Source organism: Cryptomeria japonica, chromosome 3 (genome assembly GCF_030272615.1).
Source record: "Cryptomeria japonica chromosome 3, Sugi_1.0, whole genome shotgun sequence".
NCBI classification, from domain to species: domain Eukaryota; kingdom Viridiplantae; phylum Streptophyta; class Pinopsida; order Cupressales; family Cupressaceae; genus Cryptomeria; species Cryptomeria japonica.
In genome coordinates this window covers 697,514,755-697,541,103 of record NC_081407.1, presented here as the reverse complement: position 1 = coordinate 697,541,103, position 26,349 = coordinate 697,514,755, and the positions used below count along the sequence as shown (strand labels likewise).

The 26,349-nt window shown below is 33.1% G+C and overlaps 1 protein-coding gene across 1 annotated transcript in view; it reads right to left on the bottom strand.

The window, feature by feature from the left end:
* The window catches only part of LOC131067004 (uncharacterized), a 68,324-nt gene extending 45,838 nt beyond the window's left edge, over positions 1–22,486 (bottom strand). Inside the window, exons 1-4 of the mRNA XM_058001916.2 lie at positions 22,314–22,486; positions 22,059–22,130; positions 21,273–21,567; positions 19,872–21,180 (exon numbers count right to left, since the gene is read on the bottom strand). Coding sequence (XP_057857899.2) covers positions 19,914–21,180; positions 21,273–21,448 — 1,443 coding nt within the window. The 5' untranslated portion in view covers positions 21,449–21,567; positions 22,059–22,130; positions 22,314–22,486 and the 3' untranslated portion in view covers positions 19,872–19,913. The remainder of the gene's footprint in view (positions 1–19,871; positions 21,181–21,272; positions 21,568–22,058; positions 22,131–22,313) is intronic.
* Positions 22,487–26,349: the final 3,863 nt, after the last annotated feature.

Here is a 26,349-nt window from a genome sequence, read left to right as displayed (position 1 = left end):
CGGTCAAGCAATTTTATTGTGATGGTTGCCCCTCATTTATTTGAAAACACTTTTAATCTCAACAAATATTTATTTAAAAATTATTAGATATATATTTTAATTAAAATAAGTGGATAAAGGTTCTAATTTGATATAGATCCAGCATAAATCATCTAAACTCAAAAGGGGAAGAAATCAACAAAACATGGCAACTAGTCAAATAACAAAACTAGAGCCAAACAGATAAATATCTATTTTAAAACAAATATGTAGCATCTTCAGAACAACATTGTGTTAGGATTTCCAAAGATACTGAGAGGGGGGGGTGAATCAGTATCTGACCGGTTAGATAATTTTCTTAACTTATAACATGAAAAACATATTAAAACTGTGTACCGGTAAACCAGAAATAATGCAGCAAATAAGAACAACAACCACAACATGAAAAGCACAACATAACACAATATTTTAACGAGGAAACCCAGTGTGGGAAAAACCTTGGTGAGATTTGTGACCCACAATATTCGCTTACTGGCCAATAAGGGAATATTACTATTTACAATAGGGGCCTACACATGCAGGAAGGCCAAGTGCCTAGAGCTCACTACTCAGTTACAAAAGAAGTCACACTGACTTACAAAATCGGATTATACAAATCCAATGTCTTCTACTGCTTCAGATCAGCATCTGCTATGCTAGATTTAGTACTAGTTTAAGCTCTACAATATACATAAACCCTTATCCTACTAATTCGCAGCTGCTATTTTTCTTTTATACTTCGCTTTTGTCTTCTCTTAAATGATCTACAATGATCTCATACATTTATGAGTCATATTACAATCCGCCATGTCGGCTTACAAAATATTTTACAATTAAATACAAAATATTTTTATACAAAATTCCTGTCGACCATGGTGTCGGTAATCTTCTTTTTGGTGCCGATGATCTGTATGTCGGTGTAGAGTCTGCCGGTGTCAATGCCTGTGTAAGCCTGCCGGTATCACATGATTGTAAGGTTGCCATCAATGACAATACCTTCAATCACCTACAATTTCTCATTGGAGTGTGTATTTTCCAATAATCTCCCCCTTTGGCATTGATGGCAACACTCATGAGAAAAATCAAAAAGTGTCCAAAATGATGTCCAAAAAGAATCTACCAAAATTGTCTTACCAAAACTGTGTGCCCAAAAATGTATGCTCCCCCTGAGTTGATGATGTCTTGTTCTGATCATTTTTCTCATCACACTACTCCCCCTTTGACATCAATGACAAAGGTTGTCATTTGTTGTCAGTGGAGTGTGATTCCTACCTAGATTTTTGTAACCTGTGGGTTACAATCTGGAAAATATCTGCCAAAATCAAATTTAAACTACCGCTGAGTCTTTTGCTATCCTGTAATGCCTCTTGTGTTCTATGAACTGTACTGATGAGTATGTGCATTTTCTCTTCCGATGTCTTGAGTCCAGGAACCAGAGCCTCAGAATTTTTTTTTCTCAAATAAATGAGGTAATCTAGTTTAGGACCAAGTTTACATTTTAAGCTCTTTGCCTTATCCTTTATTCTCTCTTTATCCTTTTCTAACTTCTCAATTTTCTCTTCAAGATCTGCAATTTTCTTTGACTATTTCCAAAACGAATCTGATGTGCCTATTAGATCGTCAGAAATATTGTTAATCTCAGTTTGTGTTTTGTTGATCTCCAAATCTATGTCCTGTGTCAAGATGTCGGTTTTGCAAGTATCCCTGTACAGTTTCTTGAAATCCAAAATTGTTTCTCCTAGTGCCGATAATAAGGTTTTTGTTTGTTCCTTATTCTTCTTCACTATTTCCTCAAAGAATTTCTCTTTCTCCTTATTCATCCTTTCTTTGAATGTCTCTTCATTTATTTGATCGACTGTCAAAATGTTGCCGGTGATGAATTTAGACAATGTGTCTAGTTGATCTAAAGAATCTTTATTATCCACAATGCAATTGGGTGCTACCAATTTGAGAATAGGAATTATGTCATCGATAGCCTTATAGGCTTGTGCATTACACTCTATGATTTTCTTTATTGAGTCCAGTAAGACCTCTATCACATTTGTAGGCCGAAATTCTGCTATTGAAGTACCAGATGCCTGCCCAACTGTTTTCACAATATCCATGTTGTCTGTTGTAGTGATAACCTTGCTTGTTTCGACCTCTGGTAGGTCAGTTTGTGTTTGCATTTCTATTAGCAAAGTTTTAGGCTTTTCAGTTTTAGCCGGTGGCACTGTCTCGGTCTCAACCTGTGTCTCAACCTATTTCTGTTCCGGTTTCTCCATTTGTGTCTCAGAAGGTTTCTCTAAGCTCTCAACTGTCGGTTTCTCAGATGTAGTCTCTGTATGCACTTCCAGTTTCTTAGTTTGTACCTCTGCACTGTCCATTGCCGGTTCTCCTGATTATTTTTCAATTTTATCTGTTGGTTCTTCTAATGTTTTACCAGTGGTGTCTTCTATCGGTTGCTCTGTTAGAGTAGGTTTTTCTGTACTTATGTTTACAGTATCATTGACCTCAACCTCAACATCTGGAGTCTGTGGCTCAGTAGCCACATCTTTCTTCTTATCCTCAGCAGTTTCTCTGTCAACCACAACATTTACTTCTTGTGTGTCTGTATTCATAGTGTACAAAATTTTGGACTCAGGATTTGTATCCTCTTGAGGAGTCTCCATACTCACTGTAGCCGGTTGATTGTCTGTAGTTTCTACCGGTGGAGTATCCGAAGGAGGTGGGGTTAAGTTATCAGTTATCTTTAGGCTTGGAGGTCCACCTACCTTACCTTTCCCCTTATCCTTGTCCTTTTGGTATACCCTGATGGTCTTAGGTCTTAGTATCTCTTCTTGTTTCTCTTTTTCAACAAAGAATATGTCCCATTGGTCTGCAGTTTCTTCTGTTATCTCATTCACTCTCCTTGCCATCAGTGCTACATGTCGATGAGCAGTTGAAAATACTGTCCAGTTGGCCTCACTGATTAATTTGTCTATCTCATCAGGTGAGTTTACTGGATGCGCTGCAAGTAATTTTTCAATTTTTATCTTCTTGTCCAGTTCAACAATGGCTACTCTTCTAGCTTCTAGTCTTCTATACAAATCATTGGGTATTTCATCAACAATTTCCATCAAAAATTTCTTTTATATATCCAAGTGTAAAATTACACTATTTTCTATGCTTTCTTTGTCATCAGTGGGAAGTGTGTTGTACAGTTTGCTAATGTTTTTCAACTTTCCATCTTCTGTTATTTCACTAAGGAGTTTATCCAGTGGAGCATTATCTTGTTTTACCTTCTTCTTCTTAGGAGTTAACTTCTTAACTGGAGGCCTCACTGCTTGTTGCTTTTGTCTTGTTTTTCTAGGAGTGGGTGAGGGTACCGGTGAGGGTTCTATTTTCCTTTCTACCCTTTTGAATACCGTCGGTATATCACTCTCAGAGGAAGTTGCAATCGGTGAAAGATGAGTTTCCAGTTGAAGTCCTTCCAATTCACTTTCTTTGATACCAGTTTGCTTCAATACATCTTCCTTAAGTGCTTTTGCTTGTCTAGTGCCTTTCCTTACTGTTTGTTCAACTTTCTTGACTCTTTTCCTAGACTGAATACCACTTTCTATTGTTTCAGCACTGCTAATTTCTTTTGTCTTCTTTTTCTAGGAGTGGGTGAGGGTACCGGTGAGGGTTTTATTTTCCTTTCTACCCTTTTGAACACCGTCGGTATATCACTCTCAGAGGAAGTTGCAATCAGTGAAAGATGAGATTCCGGCTGAAGTCCTTCCAATTCACTTTCTTTGATACTAGTTTGCTTCAATACATCTTCCTTAAGTGCTTTTGCTTGTCTAGTGCCTTTCCTTACTGTTTGTTCAACTTTCTTGACTCTTTTCCTAGACTGAATACCACTTTCTATTGTTTGAGCACTGCCAAAGACTTTCTCAGAGGGTTCTTTTGGTGCTTCAAGGAGGGCTTTTGCATAAGTTTCAATAATGTTATCATCTGTTTCATATCCCATTTCAGTTACCCAGATAGTCCTAGGGGCAACTGCCTCCATCCAGATTTCATCCTTTTTAATTACAAAGCATATTTCCTTCTGATATTTATCTACAATTTCCTGTGACAGTCTTATTATTGTCTTCATTCGAGCCTTTAGTGCTTGAAAATGTTCATTTATGTTTTTCTCTCTGTTTTCTCCCATGTTGTTTAATAGATCCAATAGTTGCTTTCCTACCGGTATATCAAAGCCAAAATCTTTTCTACTAGTACCAGGTACTTGCTTAGTAATGTACAACATTAAACATACAAGCAAATTTCCAAATCTAAAGGTTCCTTTCTTATCTCCTTTGATCTTTTTCAAATTGTCTATCAATTCATCTTTGAGACATTCACACACACCTATTCTAGCATTATCATTAACCATGTCATATGCACTTTTAATACATAGGCTAGATACTGAGTTCAACCTATTTGCATGTGTAGCTTTGTAGCCTAAAATCATACTGATAAATCTGGCATTGATGTCCTTTACATCATTTACCCTTAGAGACCTTTTGTCAAATGTTGCGCCGGTTAGATCCATCACTGTGTCATTTGAGACCCTTTTAGTTATGTCAGGTCTGCTACCGGTGGAAGGTAACCCTGTTACTGCTTTAACGGCTTCTTTGGTGATCTTATGAATTGAATCCAACCAAAAGAATTCACCATGGACTCTGCTTAGGACTATTATTATCACATCTTCAGGAAAATCAGGAATGCTAAGAATATCAAAACCTAGGGTTTCTACTACCTTGTGTTCCGATTTGATATTGCCATTTTCATCACAAATCACAGTTCTATACATTTTCTTGATTTCATCATCTCCTAATTCCTCTATATGACAGTGTATGTATATTCTAGGATCTTCAGCATATACTACTCCTTTAGGAATTTGAGAGAATGCACCTATGTTATCATCTTTCTTAGCTATTTCGGGAACAAGCTTGAATACGGGTCTAGGGCGCTTGATAACCTCAATTACAGTAGGGTTTGCTATAAATTCAGGAACAGGGGAGGATGCCATGTTTATAAATACCTCAATCTGCCTTAGGGATGAGTGCTTGGATGAACTACTTCTCTTTTTTGCTAAGGATGCCTTCACTCGGGAATTTTCGAGCTCTCGAAGATTTGAATGCTCGGTGAATGAAAAAGGAGCCAAAACACTTGCTTTATAGTGTTAATTTCTCCAACTACCACATTTAATGCCCGTCGGTTAAGTCACAACTTAACTTATCTGCCGGTAAAGAAGTAATTCAACTTCTCACCATCAACCGAGGGTATAATAGCATGTTTTTCAGTTAGTTGCCAAACCCTCAAGGGATTTTCCTTCAGTTAGATGGAGAGTCTCCTGTCGGTGGAGGAGTATTCCCATCAACATTCTGATCTGACTTTCTAATCCATTGCATTGAGAATTCTCGCTTTACCTCTTCAACCTTTTCTTTACCTTTCAAACTAGGACCTTTGTTATTTGTCAGTGAAGTCTTGCTTCTACAAAATCTTGTAATATGTCCAATTTTGTTACAAGCATAACAAGTCACATTATTTTTCTGAATAGCTTTCCCATATCCTATGCCGGTATATGTTCTGCATTGATTAGATAGTTGTCCAAATCTTCCCCAAACATAACATCTTACATTCATTCTGCAATTTTATGCATTATGACCAACTTTGTTGCATTTAGAACATTGACCGGTGGGTGTATTAGTGTTCTGATAATTTCTAGATCTACACTGATTTGCTCTATGACCATACTTGTTACAGTTAAAGCATTTCCCATTAAATTTGTAAGCAGTAGGTTGTCTTACCGGTTTGCTATGATCATGTTTGTTTGCAGTACCGAAGCTTTCACCAACTTCAAAGCCAAGGCCATTTGTAGCACCATTAGGTTTTTGATTCTTCAGCATGTCAACAAGTTCTTCTGAACTTTTCTTGAATTTCTCCTTGTGTTGATTTGCAGCAGTCAGATCATTCTCCAAGATTCCTTTTTGTCTCATGAGTTCAGTTCTATCATTTTGTGTGTGCATCAAATCTGTCTTCAACATATCATTTTCATGACTGAGTCTTGTGTTTTCATTTCCAGCATCATTTAGTCTTCTAACCAAATCATCTTCATTCCTCTTTATATCTTCAATTCTTTACAAAATCTCATAGTCATATCTTGCATCTCATTCTTCATTGTATTGTTCTATTGTCTCAATTTGTTTACCAAATCATTAAGAGTTTCTTTTTCATCTTCACCATTTTGCATCTTTTCATAAAGTTCTCTTCTTTTATTCCTTGCTATAGTGAAATTTTCTTGAAGTCCTCGAATAATATCTTGTGCAGCCTTCAGATCATCCTCAAGTTTGATATTATTTACTTTTTCTGCATCATAGTCTGAAAGAGTTGTTTCCAATCGCTTTCTCAAATTTTCCATCTCTATCAGTGTCAAGATCTTCCTCAAGTTGTTAGGCTTTTGAAAATAGAGGACCAAGCTCTAATACCAATTGTTAGGATTTCGAAAGATACTGAGAGGGGGGAGGGGGGGTGAATCAATATCTGACCGGTTAGATAATTTTCTTAACTTATAACATGAAAAATATATTAAAACTATGTACCGGTAAACCATAAATAATGCAATAAAAAAGAACAACAACCACAACATGAAAAGCACACCATAACACAATATTTTAACGAGGAAACCCGGTGTGGGAAAAACCTTGATGGGATTTGTGACCCACAATATTCAGTTACTGGCCAATAAGGGAATATTATTGTTTACAATAGGGGCCTGCACATGCAGGAAGGCCAAGTGCCTAGAGCTCACTGCTCAGTTACAAAAGAAGTCACACTGACTTACAAAATTGGATTATACAAATCCAATGTCTTGCACTGCTTCAGATCAGCATCTGATATGCTAGATTCAGTACCAGTTTAAGCTCTGCAATATACATAAACCCTTGTCCTAATAATTCGCACATTAGGTCTGCTATTTTTCTTTCATACTTCGCTTCTGTCTTCTCTTAAATGATCTACAATGATCTCATACATATATGAGTCATATTACAATCCGCCATGTCAGCTTACAAAAGATTTTACAATTAATTATAAAATATATTTATACAAAATTCCTGTCGACCATCGTGCCAGTAATCTTCTTTTTGGTGCTGGTGATCTGTATGCTGGTGTAGAGTCCGTCGGTGTCGATTCCTATGTTAGCCTACCGGTATCACATGATTGTAAGGTTGCCATCAATAACAATACCTTCAATCACCTACAATTTCTCATTGGAGTGTGCATTTGCCAACACATTGCCTCCAAAAGGATCTTGAGTAGGGAACTTCTTAATGAGTTGTAGGAACATTATATTAGAACAACTAACATGGGATATGGCAAATGGTAAGAAAGCTCTATTCTGGAATGATTCAAGGGGAGGTTACCCAATTATATCTCAAATGATGGAAATAACTAGAATCAAAGAAGAGTTAGAAAGGGTATGGGGCAAGTTTGTCAGGGATTATGTGGAATTTAATAATTTAGACTCAACGAGAGGATGGAAATATAAATATTTTAAAAATATTAACTTTCTTATTGAAGACATCAAACAACTACAAAATATCCTCAAAGATAGAACAATAATTTTCAGAAATTCAAAAGATAAATTAGTTTGGACAAGGGCTTCCTCGAGTACGTACAATTTAAAGGGAGGATATCGAGATATAATTAAAAAGTATAATTAGATCAAATTTGACCTATCATTTCATCGTTGATGGAATAAATGGACTCTCCCTAAAGAAGGTATGTTTACATGGACCATGCTTCAAAAGAAAATCCTAACAATAGAATGGTTTAGGAGAATAGGCCTTCAAGGACCATCAAGGTGTTCTTTATGTGAAAGGATGAAGAAACAATAGATCACATGTTTATTATTTTCCCTTTTGCAAAAGAATGTTGGCAATGGTTATGTGCCAAATAGGGTTGGATAAGAGCACTTCCAAATCATATAACCACACTATTCAAAATTTGGCCAATTCTTAATAAGGAAGGAATCTATAAGAGATTATGGATAGCAGCACCCTCAATAGTAATTTGGAAAAATTGGAAAAAAAAAAGGAATAGAAGAATCTTCAAGCAAAAAAGGATAGAAATGAAATCTATCCACAACGGGATAAAAGTAGCAATTGTGGAAGTTGTCAATAGTAGATTAGCAAGTCATCCATGCAGCAATGCGAAATTCATATTTTGGGATAATGGAATAAGGAAATTATGGAATGGCCTCAAAATCCCTACATATGTTGGCCTAGGAGGGCATTCCAACAAAGAAGAAAAGAAAAAATGTGTTTGGGTTCCTCCAAAACATGGTTGGTTTAAGATCAATTTTGATTGAGCTTCAAGGGAAAACCCAAGCATATCAGGAGCTAGATGTGTCATCCATAAGTGGGATAGAATAATTGTGGCAAGGGCACCTAAACCTTTGGAATAGGACACCAATAATATTGCAGAATTTAAATCTCTAATCATGTGGATCCAAAGTAACAAAGCGCTAGGAATCAAGATGTTGGAGATAGAAGGAGAATTAGCTTTAGTAGTAAACACCATAAGAAAGGAAGAAAATCCAACTAGGAGGATTGAAGCGTTACTACTCAAAGTGTTAGAAGAAATGAAAGCCTTTGAAGAATTTAATATTAATCATACATACAGAGAAGAAAATGTGATAGCTGATGAGTTGGCGAATAAGGGTACGGATGGTGAGATTATTAAAGAATTAAATCAAGAATTACTGCTCTAATCAAATAAGTATTTATATTTGATAGATATTTGATGTTTATTTTTTGCCTCAAAAAAGGCATTAGATAGATATTTTGATATTTGAAATCATATATGTATTTAAAATCAAACTTTGTAGGGGGTTGATCTGGGTTGGTAATGGTGTAAGGGTTGCAGTATTTTATAATATTTTAAGACATGATGATGTATTCTATTTACTTATAATTAAATACAATTTACGCCCTAGCCCTTTATTGAGCAAAAGAAAGAAAAAAGCAATCTATTTTAAAATAGTTCATTAAACAATTTAAGGGTAATAATATTTTACCCTTATTCATATTTCACAATATTTATAGTATCTCTTCATGAATCTTAAACCATATTTCTTAAATCTATACTCTAATCATCATGCAATGCTTACACTAATCATAAATTTTAGCCTTCATGGAGGCCAACTCAATAAAAAATCCACGAGTGTTGCATTACATGATCTTATCCTACACTCCTCAACCTTATCAGTCTTTATTTGTGGCTTTTATTGAATCCACTTTAGTTTGAACTCCATTACTTCCTCCCATTAGATTTAATGTGATAAAATAGGTTTTGTATAAAATATATTTTTTGAAGATATGTTTTCACTAGGGTCATTGATTTCTCCTCACATGTTCCTTTTAGATCTAGAGATGATTCTCAAGTGGAGATAGTAGCTAAATTAAAGGAATACACTTTAATACCTTCTTTGTTAGATATAGAAAAATGTATAATTTCTATTTAATTTCTACCATACTTGATTTGTTGTAGCTCACATGTATAATAAAGCATGAAAAAATGTAGAGTAAATAATGTTCACCACTAAGCACTTTTCCTTCTCACTTTGTACATGCTTTAGAGCCCATATTTGTAAGAATAACTATTGAGCCATTTCATCCCTTAGAGTGTGGATCATTCCTAAAATATGTATAAGTATCATAACACAACTCATTCCATAGTGAATACCTCTCACCCACTCATTTTCAACATCTTTGCCATCCATGATGTCACTATATTAGACTTTTATCTTTCAAATAATGCCCATGCACTAATGTCCCCCAAAATTTAAAAAATACCTCTTCCCACCTAAACACATACCTTTTCACACCCCAAGAACACCTAATTCTACTCCAATATTAAAATAAGGACAATTTTCTTATAGGAGAGGAACTAAAGAAAAGAATATAGAAACAACTTAAAAACAAAAAAATACTCATTGTCAAGAGAACATAGAGGAAACATCTAATATCATTCATATAATACATTCAAGTAGAAATCACATACTACCAATTACTTCATTAACTACCCTTAATTGTTGTAGCACACACACCTTATTTAACATCTAGGTTTCACACACTTTGATCATTTCCCAATATCAATATTATGTCATCTTAGGGATCTAAGTGTGGTAGATCCTATAATGTGTTGCATATACCCACTTTTTCATAGATAGTAGGTTGCAAGTTTGATTGCAGTTACAAAGGATGTTGCACCAAACTAGGATACTAGTGCATCAATTTGACTAGAACATGGTTGTATGGGACATCAACACACATAAGGCCCATACAACTTTGACCATATAAGAGAGTGTGCAAGACATTACATCAGTTCTTGTACTACTACCTCTAATGCCTTAGAGGTACAATGTAGAAATCAGAGTTTGAGTTCAACAATAAAATACATAACCTATGACTATAACTCTTCATTAATCAATCAATACAAAATTATTGCTTTCTTTTCCTTCTCTTCTAAATGTGTTTTTATCTTTGATATACTTTCAAACTTAAATTTGTTTATATTTACGATAAATTATTAGTTTAAATGTAAAAATAAAAAATATACATTAATTTAAAAATAGATTTAAATTATCTATTTTTTTTATATGAAACTTTCATTTATAAATTATAATTATATACTATAGCTTTCTTTTTAATGACATATGGCTTGAGATTTTGTAATCTCGCATCCACTAATTATCACAATTATTTTGTGATAAATGAATTGAATAAAATTATGAAACAATAACAAAAGACTTTTCAATAACTTTTTATTTTAATACTATTCCATACTTTAAGACTCCTCTTTTAACTTAGAAACAAGATTCTTTTGATAAGAAAAAATAATTACATTGGTTTTATATTAAAATTTGTTTATAATTAATTTTTTTAAATGTTAGATTATGCATTTGCATATGTTGTAATATTAACATTTTTAAATTTAAATAATTAAAAATAATAATATTATTTCATAATTTTATTTTTTTTAAATTCAAATATTTAAAAAAATCATATGTATATACAATATATATATATATAGTCTCATTAAAATGTTTTATATAAGCTTTCCAAACTTGAAAAACATTGCATAAGATTAATATAATTCTTTTATTTTATAAGAAGTACAATCAAATAAAAGAATGATTTGTATTTTTTTATTAAAATAACATTTATAGAACAACATATACAACATAAAAAAGTCAGTACACAGTAAAACACTCCACATCTATTAAACCCCTATTTAAGATTATAGCTTCAACGAGACTTAGAGAAAAGAAAGCTAGGTAGCGAGCCATTCACACCTGTACTATGAACTTCAAAAGCTAAATTCGCTAGATTAGAAGAATCCCAATTATCTTCAGTTCTTTTGAAATATCATTCACTAGCAAGCTTACTCTGACATTGTTAGCTCTCATCACGCTTTCTCTATGTTTACTAATATCAAGTAATCCGGCACTAATCATACAGTAAAAGTAGCTCTGTTCTCACAATTTAATGGCAGGTGTATAGGCTGTAATGGATTTCTCCTCGGTGGACGCACCTCTTCGCTCATATAATCAGAAAATAACTGATCAGTTGGCGAGTAAGGGTGCAGGCGAGAGATTATTAAAGAATTAAATCAAGAATTACAGCTCTAATCATATAAGTATTGATATTTGATAGATATTTGATGTTTATTTTCACTTCAAAAAGAGTTTTGAAGGGTATTAGATAGATATTTTGATATTTGAAATCATATATGTATTTAAAATCAGAATTTGTAGGGGTTGATCTGCACTGATAATAGTGAAAGCAGCGTTGCAATATTTTAGAATATTTTAGAACATGATGTTGTATTTTCCTTATTTATAATTAAATACAATTTACAACTTAAATCTTTTTTGAAAAAAAAAAAAATCTATTTTAAAACATTATCATTAAAAATGCTTATTTAACATTATGAGTAGACTTATTAATGAGTACTTCTTACAATGAACAACTGTCCAAGTCGATTTATTATTACAATCAGAACGGCTCACCTCTGACCCACAGAAAAAGGTGGGTCAGCAACAATAGAGACAACAAAATTATCACTAGAAATAACAGTAGCAATACCTAATATTAATAGAAAGAATAACAGTATCAGCTGGAATTATCAGATATATATATATATTATAACTACATTCTTTTATTAGTTTTAAAAATTCAGTTTGGACCCCACAAGACAACTACGGGCTTCTAGATAAAACCGTTCCACAATAATATTGACAGTGTGACAAAATATTCGATTAGGCCCATTTAAATTTTGTTTGGTGGGTGAGTGGTCCCGCCAGGACGGCCAAGCGCCGAAGACCATTCAAGATATAATTACGTGGGCCACAAGCACTTTTATTATCCAATAAAATATTATTTACTACGTAGTGCGTGCGTGATGTGCCCCTTCAAAAGGTTTTTCTTGTGCGACAGACCAGCACTCATTAGGGCACATTAGATGCCGTTTGCATCACGTTCGTGAAAGAAACAAGGCACTCTCTCAACTTGAGAATAAAGTGTACCGCAGGGAATTCGACGAATAGACACGAAAGGACGATAGTGGATTATTGAACCGGGTACAAGAGCTTTTTATCACCTTCTTCAAAGATAAACATACGGCTGGCAAAACCTTTACAGATGGGCAAAACTACTAACAATAAATTTACATATTCAGTTGTGGTAGTTTTCACCAGACCGTCAACGTACAATTCAATCTCTGACGCCTGATTTTATTATGATTCGTCAAATGTAATTTCGCTTGTCGCCCGTTTCTAACCTCGTAATTGAAAAATGGTAGTACCATTTTCAACGCTGGCATAAATGAAAACCCTTCAACTAAGAACAATCGTACTATCGAGTTAATCCTTTTTTACAGGAGTACTCTCTTTTCTTGTGAATTTATATAGACCCAAAGTATTTGGGGTTTCGGAGATACTAAGAAAGAAATACACCTAGTCTTGTTCAATAAGGTTGCATAGGTACGTCAAGAAAAGTGATTGAGCCATTAATAAAGCTGCTAAGGCCACTCTACTGAGAATATATTCAGATCAACTCTTTGGGAACACTTGGTCTACTTTAATGATTGGCTTGGAATGTGTTGGCAAAATTCATAGCAGTAAGATGACAAGTGCCTTATTGAACTATTTTCGTACACTATTTATCCAAGTAGAATTTGCTGGATGCATAATTCTTTCACACATCATCCTTGAATGCATGATTGAATTCTGTAAAGTCTGTAGAAAGTATACAGTTTAAAAGATCAATAAAAATTCGAATATGTGAGCATTACAGATCAGACCTCATGAAGTTTTTGATGGTTTATAAACTGTATTTTATAATTTTCAAATTTGTTCAGTTTTATAATCTTCTTAAAAAAGAAAAATTATGTTATTGTGTATATAATGTTTTGAATAATGTGTAATATATAGATGTAGTATGTTCAAGTATTTGTCTTCGATCTTCCCATGTTTCCAAGGCATTTGAATTACCTATACTAAAGAAATTTTGAACTATATGACACAAACCACTGAAATAACTAGCATGATTCTGGTTCACCTAAGTTCTTTGATTATCATCCAAGTTGGTGCCAATATTAGTGTAAGAAACTTTTGGAAGGTTTTCTTTGAAGCATTCAATTTTTCAAAAGTCGCTCTTCTTTTTCCCTTCAAACTACAGGAAGTAGATGTCAAGTGAGCATTCACATTAGCTAGAGGAGTTGAACAAGAAGGTCTACTATCTATAATAATGTAGAAGTCATCACTAATTCCATCACCTCTCAACTCAACAAGAAAGGACACGTCACATATTCAACCCAGGAAGAGGAAAATAATGTGAAGCAACTTCCACATGAGCAATAAACATATACCAAAGGATGACAAAATAAATAAGAAATATCATATTAATATAAAAAATGAAAGATCCAAGGTACTTGTATGTGTATAACAAATCTAGAAATAGTTTTTCGAGTTGATCATGAAGATAGGTCAATCCAAGATAAATACCACCTTTGTATATTATATATAACAAAGGAAGAAAAAAAATTAACTCAAGGAATGAATCTGAATTATCTTATTTATAAAACTTGTCAATTATTCATTTTAACAAAAAAAAAAAATCTTGAAAAATTATTTAATGCTAAAAAGAAATAGAGTAAAGTAAAAGTAAAGCTTATCTTGAAGTAACTAGCCAAACAAAACCAAGATGAATTTAAAAAACAATATTTTCAAATTGAATTGAATTTTGATGGCTCTAAGAGTTGATAACCATTAAAATAAAAAAGAATGGATGTAAAAAAGGAAAATATCCAAACTTATAAAATCACTAAAATATTAAAAAATTCAATTAGCCAATTCATGAAAACATACACTTTGCATGTCAAAAGATAAATGAATAAACTAGTCATCAAAAAAATAATGTTTGTCAAAATAACTTTTGGAAGTTCTATAAAAGTGAAACATTCCAAGAGAAAGTTTTCATTACAAAAATAATTTAATATTTAACTTACCTAAAACTAGCTAGCAATCGCATCCTTATTATCTTCACAATAAATATCGACTAGAATTTAAAATATTTGAACTTGCTCAAAATAGACTCTTCTTCTAATCCCAGATTACTTAAGCACCAAAGTAAAACACCATTTTTTTTTTAAATTATTAAAAGATTAGAATCTCGTTCATTTTAAATATTTCAAACACATAATTTAACTTCTAATTTTAAACCAATAATTAGATAAGCTCCAATTCTAATAAATTATTAATATTGAAACTCAAAAAGTGAGTTTCAATGCTAATAACTGTGCAACACTTATATGATTCTAAAGAAGAGGAACACTCTAGATAATCTAGGATTATTTTAAGAAACTCTGTAAAAGTCGATTTTGATCCAACCTTTTAGAAAATAGGACTAAAGTTCAATATTTTGATTTCTATTTTATTTTTGGGTAAGGCTTGTTCAAAAAGTCAACGAACTTCTCACAAATTTTTGAGAATTTCTCTCTAATCTAGATTCGCCTCTTTGTTTATTTCTTTAAATTATACATTATTTTAAAGCATCAACATGAATAAGTCTTTCAATCTAGAGGTTTTTAGTTGTTTTTTTCTCACCTTTAAAAATATATTAATCTACTCTAAACATAACTTCAAGACAATCATACAAAGAGAAATCAACTATAAATCCTACAAGTATTAAATATTTATAAAAGGAAGTAATGTAGCTAATTTCTCTTCAAAAGAAGTGTGCACCCAACCCATATTAAAATACCTAAAGAAATATTTTTAGTGTAATCACATGAAAAAGGACGATGAATACTATTTTCTTCTTGATTCAAGAAGATTAGGAATGTACTACGATCAATAATTCCTTTCTTTTGGATTTGATACCAATTCAAATTAAACTAATGGCATACCAAATAGATAAAAATATTAGATTTAGGGCATGATTTATCTTCCTATATCTTGTCCCAAGGCGAAGAGGCAATCTAAGATAAAGCCTAGATAACATTAATTTTCCATAAACATCCCTAAATTATAAATTCCATATTTTGTAAGATTTCAACCATAAAAAATAGTATAGACTTGTAAATTAAATTTGAAAAATTCAAAAGAGATTTATCTCTCATCTTAATAATTTCCAAAATCTTGTTGTACCTTAGCATTCAATATTTTCTTTTCAATAGTGAATATTATTCTTACAATGAGGAATAAAGAAAGAATGATCCTTACCATGACAAATATTGTCTTAGGGGGTTCATTCAATCAACAATCTTCCCAAAAAAAGAAAAAAAGTCATCCCATATATTCTAAAATATGTACTTTATCTATTAGTATTTTAGTAAATTTCATCCTTCCTCAAATATGTACTTTCTCTATTGATATTTTAGTATATTTCATCCTTTTCTAAATATGTACTTTCTTTATTGGTATTTTAGTATATTTCAGCCCTTCCAAAATAGTAGAGATCTTAGGTGAATCCAAAAATTTGAGCATTGAAGAGAAACCTATTTAAAATATTTATTCTTTAGAATCTACATCAAAGAGGAGTGTGGAGAAGTAAAAAAGCTCGAAATCAATTTTTCCAAAAGAGCTTCATTCAAGAGTCTCACATTTTTATAACCAAGCCCCCTTCCTTCTCACTTCAAAATTCTTTTATTAAAATGTAAAGGGGAGATTCCATAAGTGGTCCTTAAAATATCTCTAAAGAAAATGGCTCATAAGTAAGGCATTTTTCAATGATACTCCTTGGAGTAGGTATTAAAGAGAAGAAATAGATTAGAATGGTAACTTCAAAAGAACCAAACTTCTTGTGAAAATGACCACCAATCTTTTAACCCATTAAAAAACTCTCTGCGTCCATCTAAAAATGATTTCCATAAAAATTCAATATTCCTACCAAAGAAAATATGAAAACTAATGTAGGAATCATAGAAAGAGCATCTACTAAAAAATAGTCATCTACATAGAAGATATTTTTCAAGAGTGTTTAAAGAAGCAGGAAAGTCACTAGGCCCATGAGCTTGATAATTTTCTATATAAAAACTAAAAAGTGCATGTATAACTTCTTATATTGGTATCACTACCATAAACATTTTATTATCAATGGAATTTTAATCTTAATTGGAAAGGAATTAATGAACAAAGATCATCTCTTTTCCCATCCATATGAACTTTAATTAGTATCTTATTACAAAAAGAAACAAGAGAGCCATTTATGGTCTTAAAATTTTCAATAATTTTGTCCCTTTGGAGTTCAAGTTCAAAAATAAATCCGTCCATCTTTTGATTTAGAAAAAATGGTATTAGGGTTGACTTATTTTAGCCATTTAATTCTGGTATTTTTCTTCCAAAATGTTTGTCTCATATAGAAATTTCCTCAATTTGAGAAGAAACCTTTGTTTCTTCCTCATTTAGAGATTGAGGCATTAAACCAACTTGATTTTTAGATTAGATTTGAACCATTCTATTTTTTAAATGATTCTCTTTTACAAAAAAACAAATTTAAAATTGATTTATTTTAATCTTTTTAGAAAAAGTTTAAATTCTAATTCAAAAAGCAATAAAGATATTTCTACAAATTAGAGACAAGCCTAACCAAGTCCTTTGGCTCTCGCCATAATGTCAAAATGAACTCATCCTAAGAGTCTATCCTTATTAAAAATCAAAGAGATGAACCAATGATTAAAACTCGCCTCGAACATAACTTTAGAGTTCAAGAGAATCCTATTTTATAACCATAAATTAAAATCTGAAAATCTATCGATTTTAGCATGGATATTATCTCCCCTTGCCAAAATTTGACTAAAAACATAATTCATTCTATACAAGGTTTACCATCCCAAAAGTTAGAATCTTTTAAAAGGTTGTGAATTTTTATTTGTTTTCCTAATCTTAAGACCCCTCTTTCTTCGTAGAGGAATCAATTCTAGCACTAAAATCACTAGTCATAATTCACTTATCCTTTAGATTAATTGTCATAACAAAATTTATTTGAGACCAATATTATGAATTTTTCTAAATAAATTAAGGGTCATAAAAACTAACTTGAACCACCAACTTGAGTTAAAAGGAAGCATCTCACTAATGGAGATCTCCATATAGTTCCAAATGATAACTAGCCCACTTATTGTTCCTTTTATATTAGCCACAATATCTATTTCTTCAAAGATCCACAAACAAATTTGAAGCTATCCATATTGGCTAACTTATTTTCATGTAAGAGAACGCCTTGAAGATTATATTTCTCCAAGAGTCTCCAAAGTCTTAGAAATTCTAGGGGAGACCTTTCATTGGCCAATCTTATATATCTTGATGTCTAATAATATAATTTCCAAAAGGTGGAGTGTTCCCCACTACAATAATATCTACCATGGTAGTATTTTGTGGAATAGAATACTTGTTAGATATCCCTACCTTATTGTTCCTAAATCTTCCCTTTGTCTTAACTAGAGATCATGGAGAAATTAATTTTATTAAACTTTCTTGCCCAAGTGTTCTTCAGAACTTCTCAATTCTTTTGCATAGAAAAAGTAAACTAGGATAACTTATATTCTTTCCATTTGATCTTAGGTGTCTAAGCTTTGATGATGTCCTCATACTCTTCTAAATATAGTTCTTTAGAATTTCTTCATTATTTGCCTCCTCATTCAAGTAAATTTGAGATTCTTTTGAAATTACCTCTTCATTAAAATTAGAGGAAAGGCCCACATTCTCAATATTGTTTGGAGATTCTAGAATTTTCTTTTAATTATTGCAGATTGTTTGATATGGTAAATCTTTGAATATCCTTTTGTTTTTTCTTCTTATTTTTCAATTCTAGAAATTCTTTTAGTATTAGACAAATGAAAAATGATACACATCTAAAAGAAACATTTTCATAATTTATAGCTTGAGACCGCTCAAAATTACCTGCATACTAAAATGAATACTCTTTGGAAGAGGAGAATAGAGACCTAATCAAACATAAATCCTAGAAAATACTAATGAACTTGTCCCATGATAGGTCCGAGAAATATCAATGGAAACTCTTAAGTAGCTAATAACCACTTCAAAGATAAAGTGATGAAAACTCCTAGGGAAGAGCACATATATACCCAAGCTGATTTTGTCATAAGAATTAATTCTAAAGAGTTAGAAACCACATGCTAATGCTTCATGAAAATTCTTAAAATTTTAAATAAATATAAGCCTCATCCAAATAATTTATTTCTATTTGTATCACTTCAAAATATTACTCTGAAATACCCCTTATCACAAGATTAAAGAATATATTTTCCTCAAGTCTTCCAATTTTTCTTAGTCCAAGAAACCAACTTATTCATAGAACATTGGAGATTCAAAAATTTGCATATAAAACTTCTATTTTAAAATGTACCTTTTTTTTTCCTAAAATTGTTCAATATTAAGACTAGGAATTGGGGAATCCTCTAAAGTAAGCATCAACTCTAAGGATCTTTTTGAAAAAAAATCATTTCCTTCTAGCTATTGCCATAGCCAAATCAACTTCTATCTCACAAATCAAGGATCTAGATCTAGAAACAAAAATTATAATTGTAAAAGAACATGGTGGTGTATGACCTTCCTCTACTACGAACCATTAACAGAAAAGCCAAATAACATGAGAAAAAATCAAAAGAAATAACCCAAAAGCTAAGAATGATAGAGAATCGCTAGGTCCTATTGATCTCTTTTACTTTGACCATGTTGATGAATCTCAATTGTAACTTGTAAATAATGAAATTAATTTTAATTTATTCTTTACAATTAGGCGACCAACTTCTCATGAGACCTCTCCCTTGGAAGGACTGAACCAATAAAAGAAAAGTACGGTGAGAGATGGTGAAATATTTTCGTTGTATGTAAAGATTAGGAATAATGTAGAGCAAAGAACCAAATAAACACTAAGAAAACAGTGTGCTGTATTCAATTTTTTTTTTTTTTAAGAGTGCACAATTCGCATTCAGACTGTAATAATAGAGTAGAAATTGATAGCGCCTCCTCTTCTATTTTAGGAAGGCAAAATGTTCAGTGAATTGATCGCTAAATTAAATTTTAGTTAGTATTCAACTATAGAATCAGTGTAAATATTTTGGACTGGTTGTCAATTTTGTTTGGATTTTCAGTAACTGATGCAATTCAATGATTGAAAGCTTCCAGTTTTTGTTGTGAAATTTTTTTATTTCTTTTAAAAGAAGATTTCACTACTGTAAATTAATGATAAGATCCATAGAACAGTAACTGACACTCGCATATTTCAATTTCAATAAACAAAACGAGAGGCATATGAGAAAGATATGCGACATACCTCAACTCCTCCCGAGCATGAAACACTGGGTGTCCTACCAAGCTACCGCCGGCGTTTTCTTCCCATTTGTCTATTTCCAGCTTTCCCATTTTCAATAATTGGATGTGATTGAGCTGCCCTCTTTCTTTTGCAATTCAAGTTCCGTAAACCTTCACAAATTTCATTTCCAAAATTTGACTGTATCAGTGCCACTGATTTCATTAGGTTGCAGTTAGCTGTAGGCGAACCCGCTGATTCATCAATCCCAAAAAAATTCTGGCGACCTGAATGATTCTGAACTCGCGGGGAAGCAGCACAAATATCAATTATCGACCGCTTCTTTTGCGTCCTTGATCTGCGTTTATGGGCTTGACCTGGTTTCTTCTGTGTGTCAGATGTTTGGGCAAGACAATCGTCTATATGCGCATTCACAGTTGTTACAGTGGCCGAAGTAAATGTTGTGCAAACTGGGCAAACTTTGACCCCAGTAGCATGATCACCATTGTTAATGTCAAGCGTCTCAGATCTAGTTCCCTGAGGCCTTTGATTTTTAATTTTGTTTTTGTCAGATTGAATAGACATTGGCTTTGCTGTTATCTGAAATCGTGCTACTTTTTTAGCCCTCTTCGCCTTTTCCGTTTTCTCGCTGTTTTCTAATTTCTTAAAAATTCGGCATTCCCTTTCCATCAAATCAAATGATAATTTCGGTAACTGTCTTCTATTTATGGAAGCTTTGAGTGAAGTAGTACCCAGGTTCTGGCCGTTCCCGTTTTGGTTAGCTCTATGCACGTTTGCATCAGGCTTTCCATTTTTGCGCGGTCGCACAGGGTCAGACTGTGAAGCACATTCCAGTGTCCAGTTATTGAAGCCGGGATTCGCTGAAATTGGCGACATTACAGAATTCTGGCAGCGCTCATAAACATCTTGTTTTCCATCGTTGTTTGCAATTCTAATTATACCCTTTTCGTTCTTTCCGGTATTGTCATCCTGTCCGGAATTTTGGATCGGGTTTTGTTTTCGGATTTGTTCTTCTAAGTCACCAAAACTACACATATCTAAGTTTGAAAATGGTTCTATAGAGAACATTATTTCCCGGTCTATTATTACGTCTATCTTGCTACCATTATTTTCAGGCTTAGCTCCATGAAATAACACTGTATGACTTCTCGTTCCACAGTGCTTATGTCCTTCATGGCAATATTGACATGCCCACCATCTGTAAATAGGCCTATTAAGAGGCGGAAGCAGGTGCTGGTTTCCCTCTACCAGACTCTCCGGTAAAGGCCATGATTCCCTGATGCTCATACTTCTAACTTTGCTTACATATTCACTGCAAATCAAATGATCCTTTATTATCATCATCTACAGATTGATATTTTATAAAACCTGATCTAAAATTATAAACCTGCACAATTATCTTACCGAATGGAGAAACCTTGGCATAAAACGCATTTATCATCACTAAACCGGGGCAGGCGATTAGTTAGAGTATCACAATTTCTGAGTGTCTGTGAAGCTTGATCTAATTTGAGGCGGCCGTTTAAAACTTCTGAGGCATTTTCAGCTGCAAATGCATGCGAATTAGGTAGACCGTCCATGTGTCCTCACTTTAAAACGGTCTGGCCGTTTCTAATCGCAAGGTCTAGTGCATTCCTCAACCCCTTTATTCTATTTCAGAAGCTTACGAACGTTTCTGTTCCAAACGCCACAGCACTACCTAATATGCAGTAACCGTTCAGCAGTCAAAATACTAAATAAATAAATATTACTCTTACACGCACAACTTTTTCCATTTCTGTGTTTCTGAATGTAGAAACGCAGATACAGTTCTTCACACTCCACTCTATATTCTCATAACAAAAATTCCTAAGGGAATTATTTTGCAATACATTTGCCTGGTGAATAAATATTTGCCGATGGCTATATTAAAGTTAAATCTAAGCGACTGAACAATATTTACAAAGATCTGTACATTCGCTATGAAAGTATTACATCCAATTAAAAATATTAGCTCCAGTCCAGATTTCTCTCATAATTCTTACTGATTATATAGCACACTCCGTCCCCAAATTTTCATTGTTTCTAACAAAACCTTAAAAAATTAAAATTGCGCATAGGAAGAAACTACAAGAAATAATCTTCGAGGTTTATATTTTACAATTCTGGTCTGGAACACAATAAATTTTGGATCACAAGTTATATACTCACCGGTTCAAACGAAAGTTCAGCGAGTTAGTTCTGTGCACAAAGATTCTTGGCTCTCGCCAGAAATACAACAGCCTACGATTTTAAAAAATTTCCAGACCAGATCAGGTATGTCTGTGCTCAATATAAACCATTTTCAGACGAAAATTCCTCAAATAAAAAGAAAATACGGAGTTCGAAATTTTATTTTTTTTAAATAATGAACAGGCTCTCCCTCGATCGATGAAGCAAGGACCGAGTTTATTGAATACACCTCACCTCATTCCGAAGCGCAGGATACAGGTCGCCTCCTTCTCCATCTCCGTCGCCCCCATGGAGGGAAACATACAATGGCGGTGAGATCGATAAGAAATGAAAACATGTCATGCTGTAAATGGACAGGTATGTGAAAAGTATTAATGACGAAACGTCATGATGTTTGTCTGTAAATATGTCAAGTCCATCACATCCACATACAATGCCCTACTACATGACAATGTGGCAAATTACATGTGACCGGGGGCCCTATTTATTCATATGGTACAGTATACACCATGTTATACGCGCAAGGGCCCAACGGTTTTCAAGATCTTCGTACATTTGTATCGCTAAAAGTAGGACAGATTCTTCAGTATACCTAAATTTGTTGGTCGAATGCCCATGTTTGGCCTAAAAATCTGGAATTAGAGTATGTATGAATTACTAGGGGAAGAGCACCAATAGATAACATAATTCCAATAACCGTCATTTTATTGTCATGTTGACCTCCAATAGACTTCATAGGAAAAACACCATTAATAAATTTGTTTTGTACCAATAGCCAAACATTTTTTGTAATTAATTGGCCCATTTGTGCACAACTATTGGAACATTTGTCCCATTTGTGTACCACTATTGGAATATTTGTGCACCACTATTAGGACATTTGTCAATAAGTACTAGCGATTTTGAGTTGACGGTTACTGGAACATCTTTAGTTAGGTATCAAGCGACACTTTGAAATGTGTACTTTTTGACCTTTGTGCGCATAACTGATTCCATAGCATGCATCGTTACTAACCAGAAGCCAGATTAATAGCTATAAGCAGTTAAGTCTCATATGAAGACAACTAAAAAAAAAATCAAAATCCAATGTACCGTTTAGGATCTGTGGGTGCGCGAAGTTAGCTATGATGGCTACTAGTGCTCTTCCCCTATAGCAAATTATTTCATTTAAAAAATAATTTCTTATGGAAAATTGAGATTTAAAGGTGGAAATCATTAATGAGCTTAACAGATAGACTCTACAATATTTAGTTATTACCATTAATTTAAAATCGTCTAATAGTCCTCTTTGTATTTTGTGAGATAAAATGTATCAACAATTTCTAATACTCATTAGGCCCGAAATTGCTTTTAAACCATTGATTTTCATTCGGGTCAACAATTTAAAAGCAATTGCAACCCCCATTAGCATTACAAATTGGAGGTACAGTTTACCTCATGGAATACAATGATGGCCATTAAATTATATTTTAAATCAATGGTGATAACTAAAGATTGGTGGTATAACCCTAAAGTAACTAATGATTATGATATATTATTGGCAAATTAATTTAAATTTCTACAATAAATTATAAATTTTTGGCAATGATGGATCGAATATTGTGGCAAATTTTTGAGTTAAAAAATTTAATAAAATAAATTATTTGATAACTTAAATAAGACTAAAATAAAATTTTATAAAAATGTGGCGAGTTAGATCACCTTAAAACTTGAACTATTAGTCAAATTTTGATTCACAAATTTTTAGAAATAGTTGATTGAGCCACTAAAAATATCTTTGAATTACTAGCTCTCCATTAAAACACAATTTGAGCTACAACTTTGAAAAGAGTTTGTGCAATCTCCAACCAAGCAAAATTAGCAATTTGAAATAAAAAAAATTGATAAAGTTGATAAAATTTACAACTTCCTTAAACCTTTGAAATAAAAAAATTAGCAATTTGACTACACAAGACTTGATAAAGACAATATACACAAAAAACTTAAAAACTTGTGATAAAAGTGGGTATGTGCAGGACCATGAGGGGCCAAAAAATGGCCATGTGAAAAAAATTGCCTTCTCCACTCGCCCAAAACTGCGAGAAATCCGTGTTGACTTTTTGCTTGGCTTAGATGTCATTACATTTAGTCATGGCATAATCCAAAGGATATCGAATATCCGATATTATTAAAATATACAAGTATCAGATATCGAAAAAAGGTACAGGTATCAGATATCGAAAAAGGTAGAGGTATCAGATATCTGATACGAATTGAATATCCGATTCGGATTAGATATCAAAATCCTATGGGTATTTTATATACCCAATTATGGTAGCTCGTGGGTCATTTTTACCCATGGGTTTTGCGATTTTAGGCGATCCGATATTGAATTTGAATCAGACATTCAATTCTTGGAGCATTTTTTCATCAAATCTTGCCATCAGGTATGAATTTTTTTCGATTTCCTTGTCTTTTTATCATTTATTCATTTTATTTTTTTATTTTTTTATTTTTTTTGATATAAATTAGGTTTTCTATTTCAAATACACTTTTTTTTTAATTTGTTAATTAAATCTAAATTTTCAACTTCAATCAAGTAAAATAGGTGATAACAATGAGAATCCACAACTGCCACAGCCACCAAACCCTTTGTTACTAAAGCCCCCCTCAATTCAAGATTTAATTAGTCAAAATTTGAACCAATTGAGGTGCATTGCTAATATTTATAGTTGAATCTCTCGTCTATCCGAGATGTTAACTACATTAAATGCTATAATAGCCAATGTAGAAATTGTCACCACTGAACATAATGCCATTCTTTTGTGGCGAGAGGTCATGAGGGATAAATATGTGGATGGCTTGTCCTATGAAGAGGTGAAGAACCCCGAGATATCTAAAGTCGATATTGCCACTGTTTATTAATTTTCGCACCATACAGCTCACAAATGTGAAAAAACAACTTTCCATTAAATGGTGTCAAAATGAAGATATTGTAAAACACTTTTGGGATCATTGATGGATGTTTTTTGATAGACCACCCAACAAAAATCTTAATGTGCCATTCTACTTCATCAAAAAATCGTATGCCGAGTTTGTTTTGGGCAAGCATGTCAACTACTTTGACACCAAGCCTTTATAGGGCGTGGGGGGAGGTATGCCTGAGGATAGACCTGGGGCAGTTCGAATATTACATGGCCCATATGTTCCCCCTCTCGTTGATCATCCACTTCCAGTACAACATCCAAATATGATTTCTAAGGCAATGTCACGAACTATATCTTCTATTCACTCTTTCAGTGGCCTTTTGGTTTCTAACGTTGGGGCATTAGCTCAGCCTTTTGAGTTAGGACCTCAAATAATAACATCCCTCACCTTAAGAGAGATGCAAATCCTACTAGCCAAGATCCTCGCAAGCTCCTAATGATCCTATATAATACCACCCAAAGGCCACTCCTAAGAGTCTTTCCAACAAGTCACCTCTATTTGACCCATAATCTTAGCAATTTTAAAATCATCCACCTTAACCCAACAAGCTTTAGACAAAAAATGTCACAAAGGATCTAAAGATGAGGGAATGTGGAAAGAATAGGGTGGTAACCATCCCAAGAGTCAAGATAGAAGAGAGTGTCAAAACCCTTATTACAAATTCATAAAAGGCCTACCTTGATAATATTAGCTCCTCTTTTGAGAGTGTCCCAAATCATAGATCCTCTCCCCACAAGGCTATGTTGAGGCATACCAAAGCTACCCACACCTCCAAGATACTTATGAGTAAGAATTTTAGCACAATCTTGATCCTAACATGCCTAATAGAATATTATATTTAATATTTTAAAGAAAATTCTATTTTTTTATAAGGATATCTTTATCCATAACATTCTTATGCCTTTAAATATAACATAGTTTTTTAATTTAGAGGTTGTTGTCAACTTGACGGTTGGTAATCATTTTTTTTGCCTTGTCGATAGCCAAATCAAATCAAATCTGATCAATCTCAACTCAACCACTCTCAGGACCTCCGCCATTACTCCAAACATGACCCTACAAGTTAATTCCAAATGCCACCATGGTCATTTATTGTGTTATGAAGACTTTTGCTCTTGCACACACCATCCAGATGTATCAATAGCAAGGATTTTGCTTCTTCACAATAAAGTAAGATATTTGTAGATATTTTTATGCATGCCATCAAATCAGTCAATCTGATCTTCCTCTTTTCTCAATTTTGTAACCTAACCCTAGTAGGGTTAAGGTTTCTAATTGTAGTTCAATCTGAGTTATGCTTGAA